Source organism: Arachis ipaensis, chromosome B01 (genome assembly GCF_000816755.2).
Source record: "Arachis ipaensis cultivar K30076 chromosome B01, Araip1.1, whole genome shotgun sequence".
NCBI lineage: Eukaryota > Viridiplantae > Streptophyta > Magnoliopsida > Fabales > Fabaceae > Arachis > Arachis ipaensis.
The window spans coordinates 123,353,987-123,367,593 of NC_029785.2; the positions used below are offsets into that span (position 1 = coordinate 123,353,987).

General features: G+C 41.9%; 2 protein-coding genes across 4 annotated transcripts; one reads left to right on the forward strand and one right to left on the reverse strand.

The window, feature by feature from the left end:
* LOC107612552 (protein FAR1-RELATED SEQUENCE 5-like) lies at nucleotides 700–1,697 on the forward strand. The gene is made up of 2 exons (XM_016314237.1): nucleotides 700–1,416; nucleotides 1,509–1,697. Exons 1-2 carry the CDS (start codon nucleotides 700–702, stop codon nucleotides 1,695–1,697), a joined length of 906 nt encoding a protein of 301 aa, XP_016169723.1.
* LOC107619499 lies at nucleotides 3,841–5,539 on the reverse strand. Of its 3 annotated transcripts, XM_021103245.1 has the most exons (7): nucleotides 5,237–5,296; nucleotides 5,047–5,121; nucleotides 4,864–4,956; nucleotides 4,643–4,776; nucleotides 4,417–4,538; nucleotides 4,212–4,281; nucleotides 3,841–4,121 (listed from the first exon to the last, which is right to left on the reverse strand). In XM_021103245.1, the coding sequence occupies exons 4-7, from the start codon at nucleotides 4,652–4,654 to the stop codon at nucleotides 4,002–4,004; spliced, it is 324 nt and encodes a 107-aa protein (XP_020958904.1). In that variant the 5' UTR covers nucleotides 4,655–4,776; nucleotides 4,864–4,956; nucleotides 5,047–5,121; nucleotides 5,237–5,296; the 3' UTR covers nucleotides 3,841–4,001. The 3 variants fall into 3 exon arrangements, with proteins under 3 accessions (XP_020958904.1, XP_020958881.1, XP_020958858.1); XM_021103222.1 differs by lacking the exons at nucleotides 3,841–4,121; nucleotides 4,212–4,281 and adding an exon at nucleotides 5,418–5,539 and having other exon boundaries at nucleotides 4,467–4,538; nucleotides 4,864–4,953; nucleotides 5,237–5,321; XM_021103199.1 differs by lacking the exons at nucleotides 3,841–4,121; nucleotides 4,212–4,281 and adding an exon at nucleotides 5,418–5,527 and having other exon boundaries at nucleotides 4,467–4,538; nucleotides 5,237–5,321.

Below are 13,607 nucleotides of genomic sequence, written 5' to 3' on the forward strand. Positions count from 1 at the left end.
AATATATGGATGTACTCTTTATGAGTTGTTGTAAGTTGTATGGTATTTATGGATGTACGTTATCGAACGAATGTATTTTTGGGAGCGGTATTGCGGTTTAAAGTTTTAAACAGGCTCATATTTTAGTATTAAATAGTATAAGTGTCGTCGTAATGTCCGAGATATCAGAGTCGCGCAGCCAGAAGCGTGAGCTTTGGTAGTTAGGGTGTTACACAAGGGCGATGTGGGCGTGTTGACGGGGTTTTGGTCAGGAGAGACTTTTTCTGCCATCGACAAGGCACAAGACATCCTAAGCACTATGACCTTCCTGAGCGAGTTAGGGAGGAGAGGTTGGAAAGTCGAACCGACTGCAAGGCAAAGTTGAAGATTTACTATGATGTGCAACGCAGTGTGTGGAAGGTCAGGACCATCTTCGATGAGCACAACCACAAGCTTGCTCCGGCCATGTTTTCCTACCTCCTGCCTAGCCATCGGAAGATGAGTAATGGTGACAAAGCGCAAGTTGATAGCATGAAGCAATTTGGGATACCAACCTCAAAGATAATGGCTTACATGGCTGGTCAATCTGAAGGGTCTGGAATGCTGCGATTTACAAAGCGTGATTTGTATAATTACGTTCATGGGAAAAGACTGGCCTGAATCAGTGATGGCGATGCTGCAGCAACGATTAATTACTTGGAGGGCAAGGCGAATGCCGACATGCCGACGATCGCACGTTACACGCGAACTGCCGATAATCGGCTGGGGAGCCTTTTCTGGGTCGACGGTGAGATGATGTCGGACTATCAGTTATTTGGAGATGTTCTGGCTTTTGATTCGACGTATCGGTCAAATAAGTACAAGAAACCGCTTGTAGTGTTTCCCGGGTCAAATCACCACAAACAGACAACCATTTTTGGATTTGTGCTGCTGGAGGACGAGGAAGTTCGTAGTTACCGGTGGCTGCTATTAAATCTTATTGACGTAATGGGAGAGAAGACGCCGTGTGTTGTTGTCATGGATGGGGACAAAGTGATGCGCGCAGCTATTACGGAGGTGTTCCCAGCAGCTAGGCACCGGCTGTGTGGGTGGCACTTGGAGAAAAATTGTGTTCAAAGGGTTAAGGATACCGAATTCCGGAAGGTCTTTAAGAAGGCTATCTATGCGAACTTCAAGGTGGAGGACTTTGAGGAATATTGGAAGACGGCGGTGGAGTCACTTGGCCTACAAAATAATAGTTGGGTTCAAAGCACATACGAGGTCAAAGAAATTTGGGCAACAGCATATCTCCGGGGCACGTTCTGTGTGGGATACAGGACAACCTCAAGATGTGAGGGGATTAATGCATACATAAAGGGGTTCCTGAAATCCACTGATAGCATTTTGGAGCTGGTGCACAGCTTAGATCGCGTTATAAAGGATTATCGAAACAACGAGGTCACGACGCAGTTCTATTCTACGTACTATAGCCCCTGTTAACTATCGGGCTTGACTCTATTGAGCTTTTTGCATCAAAACTATACACGCAGGCAGTTTTTAGAGAGGTGAAGAAACAAATTAAGGGTGTTGCGACCTTGTTGTTTCGTGGGAGAGACAGCATCTGCACAACGGTTGTCTACAAGTTTTCAAGGATGGGCGCTCTTGGTAGGATACAGAAGGTTTTGTTCGACCCCGATGACAAGAAAATTGAGTGCGACTGTTTGATGTGGAATAGTTAGGGAATTCCATGTAGTCACATATTCTGCGTGATGAAATACGAGGGTTTGGAACAAATACCGAACAGTCTTATAATGAGAAGATGGTGCAAAGATGCAAAGGATTCCAGACGGATGTCGGTGACTACGAGACCTGGACATGCGGGTCGCATGCTTAGGTATGCTGCACTTTGTTCGGCCACAAACTTGGTCGCAAGACTTGGTTCGGAGGAGGGCGAAGACTTCAAATTCACTAGGGAGAGCATCGTGAGTCTCATAGAAAAGCTACGTCACAGAGTTTATGTGAGGGCAGGCGGTCAGCCAGGGATGTCGGCATGGTGCGCGACGAAGGACCTGGTTGTGGCAAGAACAAAAGGTGCCCCTAAGAGGACGAAGAAGTTCGACACAAGTTGTCAACCCAACGTCCGAGGGAAGAGATGTTGCTGCACCAAATGTGGCATTCCAGGGCATACGAAGAGGACATGCAGCGGGAACTGTGCACCAAGTGTGTCTGGGGTAGGTAATGGGGTCTCGCCCACGTTTGGCAACGGTTCGCAGCACGACCCTGCAGCCGCTTCAGCGTCGCTTCCGACAAAGCTCGGTGATGCGTATGAGGTAATTTTATCCATCAACTTGTCCAGATAAATGGGTTACTTCTCTAGTTGCACGTTTGTGTGCTATTGTGAGATTAGTTTCATGGTTCATATCATGCCGTAGACCTTAGCCTTGTTTTAGAGCGACATAATTTGGTAGATGCCTTACTTTTGAGTATATTGCATGTTATTCCCTGGGTTAGAAGACCATTTGAGATGTTATTTGTGAGTTGGAGTTGTTTAAACCTTGCATTTTCCCGAGAGAATAATAATTGGCTAAGTGTATCAGTCTTAGTGGATAGTGCTTGTTAAACTATTGTTCAGGATGCAATGTTACACGAACATATTAAGTTGTAACCCGGTAGCTTGTCATTTGTTTTACCTGTGTCGTGATTGGAACGGTGGTATATGTTGAGACAAGTAACAGAGTTAAGGTAAAAATATTAACTCGTTTTAAGTGAACATGGGAGGCTGTGCTGTTTCCTGCTTGCTGAAGTTAATTACTAATATCACTTTTTTGCTAGCGGATTATATTTTGAACAAATTCTAAAACGGCCTACATGCTTGCAGGATCATACCTCGCCTCACGGTGAAGCTGGTCTCAATAACGTGTCTAGCTCAGCTGTGAATACATCCTCCATGGTGAATCAGAGAGGTAGTCCATGTTGGCGTGCTCTGTTCTGTGGCAGGGGTAGTGGGGGAAACTTCTTCCCTGGGGGCCAACACATCCACCAATTCTATGCATCCCAACCTTGCTCTGGGAACCAAAGCGAACCGCCGCCGCACGAAGGCCACGGCAGTATGTCGACTCCGACGAGGGCAACAAATGAGGACTTGTTTGAATGGTGGCTGCTCCAGGTAATGTGCCTTGTGGAGTCGAAGACATCTATTATTTTGATTCATGGAAATGTTTGAGTTGCCAAGGGCCAAATCCATGTAATGAGTACTGTTGCATTAAGGCCAATCGTAACTGCTGGGTCTGATGGGCCAACAATAACGTTTTTTTTTTTTTGCCTTTCTACCCGGGTCCCAAAATGAAAAAGCAAGGGTTCGAACCCCCTCCTAAAGGAGAGGAATGGTAGTCAGAATCACCAGACTAACATCCTTGTTACCAATATATGTGCAAATTAAAATATATGTAGATACCTTTTAGCCAATAATTTACTTGTATTTAAGTTATTTTAATTTTAGTTCTTAACTCACTCATTGTTAACTTAATTATATTTTTATTTAAATAAAATTATAAACTTACTTAATTTTTCTTTTCCTAAGTGTATGATATCTATTAATATTATTTCTCAGTAAATACTTATAGTATATACTAATACAATAGATATGAGTCTTGATGTTAATTTATTGACCATTGTTTGGTTTTTAACAATATGTATTTTAAGAACATTGTTGCTGTTACATAATGTTCTTATACAAAATGATAAGAGTTGCATAATGTCTTCAAACAAAGTGGTGCTATAAGTCTTCCATGGCTTCAAAGGCACCTGACCTATTGGCCGAGACACGTTACAGAAGTCAGAAGTGGAAGTACATTTTCTATGCCAGGTCAAGAGCTTGGAACAAAAAATTGGTCATTTGACCTCCAAAAGTGCTGTATGCAACCCAAATATGAACCTAACGTGGGGGCTCCATGTTGTTCCAAAATGGCCACACGCTTGTTGGAGATGCACCAAAAAAGGGTACGCACACAGTATAAGACCGGAACCTTTTTCAAAGGCGATGGCTACGTGGCCTCCACTTGCCAGTGAGCAACGGCTTTGGCAACGATGTCCCTAGCCATGTCGTTGTGCAACTTCATCACCAGATCTACCGCCAAGCGCATACGCGTTGCGTTGCTAACGTTCTATAACATAGGAAAACCGAACTCGACATACATAGGAGGTTAACGAGAGGAAAACCTATCATGACATGAACTAGTGACAGAGGAAAATACCTGAACATTATAATCCTGCCACAGATGGTCCCTAATCATCCACTGTGCCACACACACACCGCAGTCCATTCTGTTGCACAGTCACAAAACACATGTTAGTTTGTATTCTAAAGGAGATGCCACTTTTACTATGAGTAGCGACTCAAGGATTTGTTGAGTAATGGATGCATCTGAGCGACATGTGAATGGGGTATTGGTAGCTCACGATTTCCGATCCTGTTGGGGCACTTTAGGCTCTTCGAAATCGAATGTAGAAAACCTGGGTCGAATGGAGCAGTTGCCGGAGAGCCAAGACCGTCGCAACGTCAGCCCTTCAAGGTACAATGCCTACTTGAACAGCAAGAATATGACAAGGATCAAGAACCCAGCATCAACATCAATAAAAAAAGGGGATACGATCCAAAAGTTGGGAATTAAAATCGGATACTCACCACGCACGTCATGCCGATCTTCCTTGCTTATGCTTGAGCAGGATCTCGAAGCGAGTCCAGGTAAATGAGTTTCATGCGGGGCACATCAATTATCATGAGATACTAGTGACCATCACACTACATCGTTGATGTATCTAGACATAAATTGAACAAGATATCAGAATTGAGGCGTAACGTGAAACGATACACTCGAAAGTAATTGGGTTAGGTAAGGAACATACCCTCGTGACCCTGTCCACCTTGCACCGCATGTAGTTGTTACGAAGCGAGGTGACAGTGCCTGAGGTAAGCGTACGGCCTTCGAGTACGGCTTGCTGAGATAAGTCAAGAACAGAAACTTCACCTGTGTCTTCTCAATAAAATAACTGGTGATCAACAACGTCAAAAGGAAGATCATTACATACCATGATGCTTGTGGGGAGGAACCATTGAGTATGTTTTGAAGTCCGTGTCAGCATCCAGACGACCACATTTAGGACCTGCATCGAAAACAGTGATCAAGGAAGAATAAGGTCAGTGTGACATCATCAGTGCGGGTATAAAGGCATGCCATTAAGACAATGTTATACTATGCGGTTCAATACAGGCACGTACATCATCCACAACCTCCGCTCTCAGAACAAGGGTCATCAGGGCTGCCCTGCTGGTGATGCAGTCGCCGACATTCACTAGCAGTTCGCTGTCAGGAAACCATGCAGTCATGTCACTTAAATCGATTATCGTAAAACATTCCAACCACACAGCGCCTATTGCAAGACCACGTCATGTTATTAACCTGTGGGGAAGATCCCTACAGAAGACGTAAGCTGCCACAGCCAGCTCAACTGGAGACAGATTCATGTCGTTCTGGGGCTGGAATGCCAGGTTCATGGTCTACGAAATCCATGCAAAGTGTCACAAATGAAGAACTACCAGCAAGTCTGAGTTGGCATACTAGGGTAGAGTTGGTAATTGGTAGTTTAAAAACAGATTGACTGACGCACCCGGAGAATGTGTTTGACTTTCATCCCCACCCCCTGGCAACCATCGAGCACGTCCTCGTTCTCAGCGAGATAGTAATTGCTCTGAACCCTTGTGGGGCAACGCATGCATCTAGTGCCTTCTTCAGGGGGATTCCTGCATTTTGGGCTATCCCACACATGCTCGGAAGTCAAATCGACCTGCAGGAATCAACTGGATTATTAGGCTATCTGGAACGAACGTTTCATGGAATTCGCATATGCATGCTATGAATAAACCCCGTTATCCTAGAAGACTGAACCACTTTTGGCGAGGGACTTGCGGGGGACTTTGTGTGGGACCAGAGGCTCTTTCTTGCGGATTTCTTCTTCCACAGAGAGCTGAACGGCATATGGTTAATTGTGAACGTCGTGTCGATGGTAGGACGGGATGCCAGACCCTTGCCCTACCCCGGAGTCAGTAGCTGGCTGTTGATGATCCTCTTGTTTGATGTCACAGTAGGTGAAGGGACTATCGCAATGGCCTCCCCCTTCCAGCACTTGCAAGTGGCACAGTGCCCAAATGGAACCGGGTTCAATGACACAGCAGAATTGTCTCTTCTCAGTAGCTTGATGGCATCTCTCATTTCTTGTACAAAGGCATCATGCCGGGACAACATGGCTGCAAGTTTCCTGAGCTCCGTTTGCATCCCGGAGACATTTGTCACCATACTCATCGCGATGGTTTTGTTGCCCGACAGTAAATCGTACCACATCACAGAATGTTGTACTTCCAAATACGTGACGGTTTGCTTACTAAGGAAAAGAACCCTACTAAGACATACCTGGTTTTTTGGAGCACGGGAGGATCGGCAACTTCCAGATGATGCGACTTGATCGTCATCTCCGCCTACAAAGCCCCTGCAAAAGTCAAGTGACAAGAAAACTTTAGCATACTATCCCATGTATATTCTATGCATTGCTTATGGAATTCCTTAAATAAAAACCATATATCTTTAATTACCTGCTAGTGTTAAGACACGACTTCTTCCTTGTACACGACGAGGAACATTTGGAACTCAATCCAGCCACCGGTCCCGATACGGGCAGCGGGCTGTCGCAAACTTTCCGAAACGACTTGTCGCTGAAGGACAAACGACGGGAGTGCCTACAGTACTCAAGAATTTCACCAGTTAGCCTAGGACAACAAGTCATACACCCGAGTCATACAAAAACCACCATGGAGGGTTCCTGTTGTGCACCCCCTTCTCCGGTCAGGTTTCCGGGCCGGAGATCATGTTGCCAAGCCCAGTAAAAGAAGGGATACATGCTTGTGTCCAATAAAACCTGCTGGCCCACACCTTCTCTCATAATCACAGCCTAGATGGGTTGCTTTCTAGACATTCCTATTTTATTGGGCCACACATGCATGCGCCTGCAGCAATGACAACCCTCATAAGGCCAACTTGATTCAACACAGGCCCATCTCTTACGAAGCGGGCCCTATGTGTAACGGTTCACACAGTAAGAGAATTTTGAAACCAGTCCTACTTACATGTTACCCCAAAAGCCCCCAAAATATTGCAAACAACATTCTTCCCAGATACCCTTGTAGGCAAAACGACGGCAACTACGGACTCTCATGGCAGACTAAGCCTAACGGCGACAAACGTAAAAATACAGGTTTTGGTTGACCCGGTTCTGAATAGCAACGTCCACGCATTAATACATTCCTCTCAACATCAGGCACGATACGACGCAAAAAGCGTCCAACCCGGTCACACATGGTCACGGAACCCTAACACTAAAACGGGGACAATAAGCTATTTTGAAAAGACCAAGTTTCCAATACCGGCGAGATTCTTACTAGGGATAGCTTCTGAAGGGAAAGACGTGGGTATGGCACCCGAGTGCATTGACACTATTGAAATCATAATGGTACGGAAGAAATAGAACATAGCTAAGTTTGGAAGGAATCAACTCACATGGGTTCGAGCTACGAGCAAATATTTGATGTGGTTTCTGCAGACGGATGAGGAACATGTTGGCCACTCAGGACTCCATTCATGGACCCCCCAACAAAGCGAGACTGCTCTGTTTTGTCCTCTTCCATGGAAAGATTCCCGCATGCCAAGAAACAGTGGCGAAGGAATAATAGCGTTAGACCCGCACACTACCATTCGCCAACATGGAAGCCATTTTTGTGGAGGAGGTTAACAGGCACAAGTTCTTTTTCGTTTGTGCAATGCCTCGTAGAAGTATTGTGATCTTCCCACACCACTCCTGCTACCTCACACCAGCCTCACATAGTCATTACATGAGTTGCCCTATGATGGAACTAACCCCTTGCATTTTCGACGCATTCAATCGCATCGAATTAGTATGACCATGAGGTCTTGATATTCGTGGCGGGAAACCATAATAGCGGGGGACAAAATAGTCTTTCTACAGGGATCACAACCCCATGCGTGCTACAGTACACCCATTGTGTTGTCCATCAACCTATCGCGTCATACCTGCTTTAACAAAAACCACAACGCACAAGACGACGCCGTGTAGGACCTTATGGGCCCCGCAACTATACTGAATCCTACATGCATTTGGAGGTTGGCTTATTTGAGATGCATAATGCATGGCGTCGTTGTTAAATATCCCTCTACCGCTACCACATCACACAACAACACACAAACCCGTTCAGGGTTAGACTACAAAACAACCTTAGCGGACCTTCAAAATCATGGCACTCCATATTGGGGAGAGCCTCACCCCACTAAACAAACACCGCACACGTTATAAAAACCTGTTAGGCAGTAACATAAGCCCCTTCCATGTTTTCTTCAGATTGGGTAGCATTGGGAACAAAGGCATGACTCAGTTAGCTTTCTAGTTACGTCGGATCCATTATTGGGTGCGCACCTCGGCAAATTTCACATTTAGGAAGGCCGGGGTGACTTGCAAGACTACCGCTCTACCAATGTATCTAGCAACAATGAATGCAAGTTTAGTGACTCCCTACTATAAGTTGGCACCTCTCGTGAGTGATCTTGGAGAACAGCAACTGATGCCGATATTAATCTCTTGGTGTATCTCGAGTTAAGACTGTTTACTTTTGTCTGCCTAAATAGGTGATTACTAGTATATGTTTTTCACTATTTGGCCGTTCAACGAATTTTTTTAATTTGTTTTCATGTATGCTGAATCGTGGCTGCGGCCATATGTATGTACAAATTAATTAACCATTCTTATCATATGTACATGTCCCGTGATGCACTGACCCTTTAAATCGTACTCTTGGTTGAACTCAACCATTTTTATCGTGGCCGGACCCATTTTTGAACTGTGACGATGTTGCCTCTGGTCGATATTCACCGACAAATCTTCTTGTCTCGTTCATGGTTAATACATTAAAAATAATTCATCACTACGTTGATGGCATAGCTCGTGAGAAGAGACACATATTATACGCTATAACACGGCAAGATCATGACACAGCTAAGCATGAACAGTGGACGTCGAAATGCTCACCGTTGCACGACAATCCACATATGGGTTGGTACCCCGATCCATTAACTCTCAGGAGGAGACACCGTAAGTTGCACAGGAGGGTGTTAACAATACTAACGGTGCCATTATTATGACTGTCATCTGGAAGGGGCGGGGGGCCGGATGCTGTCCAACACAACCGCTTCCGTACGCGAATGTAGGCTCATCATGGCTCTCCAGTGCATGCATCCTTTATACCTGTACATGCCCCGCGAGGGCAAACGCTAAGTTTCCTTGTCTTGCTGAATGGCTTCCCAATGCAACGCACGTGCAACTGTAGCGGAAGCATATGCTGCGGGCCACCCTACAGGCATCAAACGACATGTGCATGCCGCGCTCCCCTGTCCGCGAGCCAACCCGGATCGGACCCTACTTTGGACAAGAGCTGGTGAAGCATGCAACGACGTCATGCAAAGCCACGTACTAAGACCTTGTTATTTGACTATTGCAATACCTGCGTTAATATGTTGAAAAAAATGTTATCCATGCAAGTATAAAAAATTATTTTCATGAAAGAAACGTAAGAATTTATAAGACATAGGATTTCATGTTGGGATTAGGTTTTCAAACTTGTAAAGAAGAAAACAATAACATTCTCGTAAAAAAGAATAAAACATAATTATAGGAAATCCTTTTTAAAAATTAAAAATAAGTTAAGAATAATTTCCACCTTCTTTTTAGAGGTTATATATAACAATATGTAAAGAGAAGAGGGAAATTCAGTGTCCAATTTTCGCTTTCCCATGTTCACGCTATTAATAAAGAGTAAATGATATAACTTTTTAATTTAAAAAAGGTCAAAAAAGTAAATTATTATTTAAAATATTTTAATGATAACTATTAAAAAAGTAGTTATAACCTTTTAACAATTCTTGGCAGAATAAATCTGTTTATTTATACTGGATTGAGGCACAGTCAAAGACAGATTGAAAGTAGATGGAGTATGGATTTTTTGCATTCATATAGCTTACATAAAAAATTAAGAACGAAGCGATTTTTAAAAGAAATAAAGAGGGTAGACAGATAAAGACAAGGAAAAAAATAGTCTTAATTTATATAGTCTTAATTTCACATAGTATTTTATGTATATGCTGATTCAAATAAGGTTTTTGATTTTTTTTTAAAATTATTTTTAAAGTGTTATTCGAATTTAAGTGTAACTAAAATTAATAATTTAATATAAATTCATAAATTAATTTACTTTATTAATTAAAATTATGATGTGATATATGAAAAGATGTGATATTTTATGCATTACATAATTTAAAAAATACTTATTATAGCGAAAGTTAAAAATAGTCTGACCTAAAAAAATTATTTAATAAAATTTGGAGAGAGAAAGAGAGAGAGGGGATGTTAAAATCTTTTAACTAATAAACAGAATCACCACCATCAACCTTTTAAAATTTGAGTAATATCAAGTGAGAAATAAGAAACAAACCAGAATTAAAAATTTAAAAATTGAAAAATTCTAACACATGACTTCATGCCTTAGTAACTGGAAGCTAAAATTCAAATTGATTTAGCCACATTAAAAGCTTTACATGTTACTTTATGTCTTGGGTAACGGAAGTGGAAATTCAATTTGGTTGTATTCCATTTAATGCTTCCTTTGAAAGTTTTGTCTCTCTTCTCTATCCTCTCTCTTGCTTTTGGTCACTTCAATCTATCAGATATGAAGATAGAAGAAATTAGAAGTCACAGGAAAAGTCTATGAAAAAAGGCTAAGAAAGATCTTTGCTTCAGAAGGAAAGATTTGAAGAAAGGTTTCAAGATTTTGTTACCAAGAAAGGACGAGATCGGCTTTGGCAGGAAGCATATCTTCCTTGGTAAAAACTTCATTTCCATTTTTGTTCCATCAAGAAGAAGATAGCCCCTGAGTCTCAGATAGGGAAGAAGCAAAAATGAAAAGCTTGAAGCTATCTTGGGTCAGAAGCTCATCAACACTTAGAATTTATTCTTGGGGCCAAAGTCATGATCAACGGCCAAGATTGAAGAAGATGGATGAAAAAGGATGAGAGAGATGCACGTAACAGATTCGGGCTATCTCTCTCTCTCTCCTTTGATGAAGCTGCCGCTAATCTGATGTTGGAGAAGAAGACAGTGCTAGGGTTGAACGTGATTCAACCTTGGAAGCTTCACTCTTCTATATTAACGGTGAATGGCCAAGGGTTGAAGGTAAGGAGTGAGAGCACACGTTTGGGCTCCCATATTATTCTTCTCCTTCATGGTCTTCATAGAATATTTCTTTTTCTCAATTTACTCTGTCTATGTTTTGTTAGTAAAAGGCAAAATGTGAGGTCTTGTGAGAAAAAGCCAATGAGTCAAAAAAGGCAGAGACTTAAACTTTGAGAAAAATCCATAGTTATCTCAGAAATCCTTCGAATGTATTTCTGTTTTATTGTCATGGTCCTGAGGGGATTCCCTTGCAAATTGGATTAGCACTTTGCAGTTGAAAGCTACAGTGAGTCTTAGTCCCTTGCAAGTTGGGTGAGCACATTGCTGTTGAAAGCTAGGATGAGTCCTAGTCAAGTTCAGATTGGGTTAGAATCTGGATTTGTCCCATATAGGATTGGGTAGATCCTAGTGAAAAGAATTAGTGTTTGTAATCTGCTAAAGATGGTGAAATTTCATCACTGTTGTGATGGAGACTGGATGTAGGCTACATTGCACCTAGTAGCTGAAATTTCTTCTTCTCTACTTCTTTTTTGTTTCTGTTACTCAGGAGACAAAATGAAAAATGTCTTTCAACTTGTTATGAGACAAAAGTGAAAATATCTCGTGAAGTCTCTTTAAAAAGGCAAAAGTAATATTCAGCAAAAAGGAAGCCAAGATTCAACCCGCCTTCTCTTAGCCACTGATAACCATCAAATTGCATTATTCATGCAACTCAACTTCAGTTTGTCTCATTATTACGTTCTTCTACTCTTTTGTAGCTTCGACCAAATCGAAAACGTCCTTCCTCCTCCAGACCGATCCAAATAGCTCTTTACAGTTTTCGCTGCAAACTCGGAATACCCTAACAACCAACTGCTTGCTGCTTTTACACACTGCCATTCACCAAGACTTTATCCACTTTGGAGGCATACCCACATCTATACTGATCAAAGTGACTCTTTCTATTGCCTTCTTTTAATTAATAGTAACAGTCAGAAGTCAACAAACCCTACACCGGAACACTCCAGATTAGTCTTATACAATGTTCGGTAATTATGGCGTCAACCAGTATATTTACATATTTGAATCTTGTACTATATTATTTACTCAATGTTCTAATAAATAAATAGAATCAACACATTTAACTGCATCTAAACTGTATTTATTTTAAGATATTTTTACATCTCAACGTCCTGGCGATACTGTATGAACTATACTTTTACTATTAATCTAGTAGTGCCATACTCAGGTATTTAATATTCGTTATCTTTATTCATTACTTTTTAAATTATACAAAATTAACCTATAATGAGTACAGCACTAAAACAACTACTTCCTGGTAAATAAACTAAGTCTACAGTGTTCACCAAAAATTTAGTCCAGCTGCATATATTCTTTCTCTTCCTTTATTTTGTTTGGGTTCATTTGGGTCATACAACCTTTTTTTTTTTTGGTCAAGGGTCATACAACCTAAAATTACTTAATCTTGCAGTATGCTTTTAACTCATTCCACCCTTTCAACCATGATGCCCCCGCGGCCCACCCTTATCCAAGGCCTTATATGGAGTCCATTCAACCCGGGCCCAATCCTCTCACATCCAAGTGCAGCACCTTCTTTCCAAACGGAGCCAATTCCCTTCCAGCATGAGCTACTCGGCTACGTGGTCGCTTCACGTTACACCGTTCAATAAACAATCAAAAGCGGCTCCCCCTGGACACTTGTCAGCAAGAGATAACTCCAAGAGGAATATCTATATCCTCGCATCTGTACACTATAATTTCCCATTAGATTATTTAGACCAAGTTCGACTAATGACATTAGATAGAATTTTCAAGCAAAAAGAAATGATAGCTAAGTCATACCATCGAAGGGAAAAAAGCAAAAAATTTGCAATTAATGACTTAGTCTTGAAAATGGTAATTCCGACCGAATAGGTAAAAGGGAAGTGGTCACCTTTATGCGTTGATTATGACGAGAAAGGGAAGTTGAAGTTATCTAACTCGTTCAAGTGTGATGATCACAATTACCAGCTGTTCGAGACCAGCTTATCAGTGAGCTCGATGATCACGGTCATTATGTCGTCGAGTCCTTTGGTGTTTGAACCCAGTCGCAGTTCTTATAAACTTTGAATACAAATCCTGGAATAAAACTAGATGAACAAATATAAAATTTAAAGTAGTAGACTGAGAACTGATAAAAACAAGATCACTAATGTTACCATGAAAAGCTCTATGAAGGGTAAATGTACATACGAAACTAATGACTAATATGGAGCATAAGACATACGTGCAGTAGTTTGTGAGAAAGATAATATTTTCCAGGAACT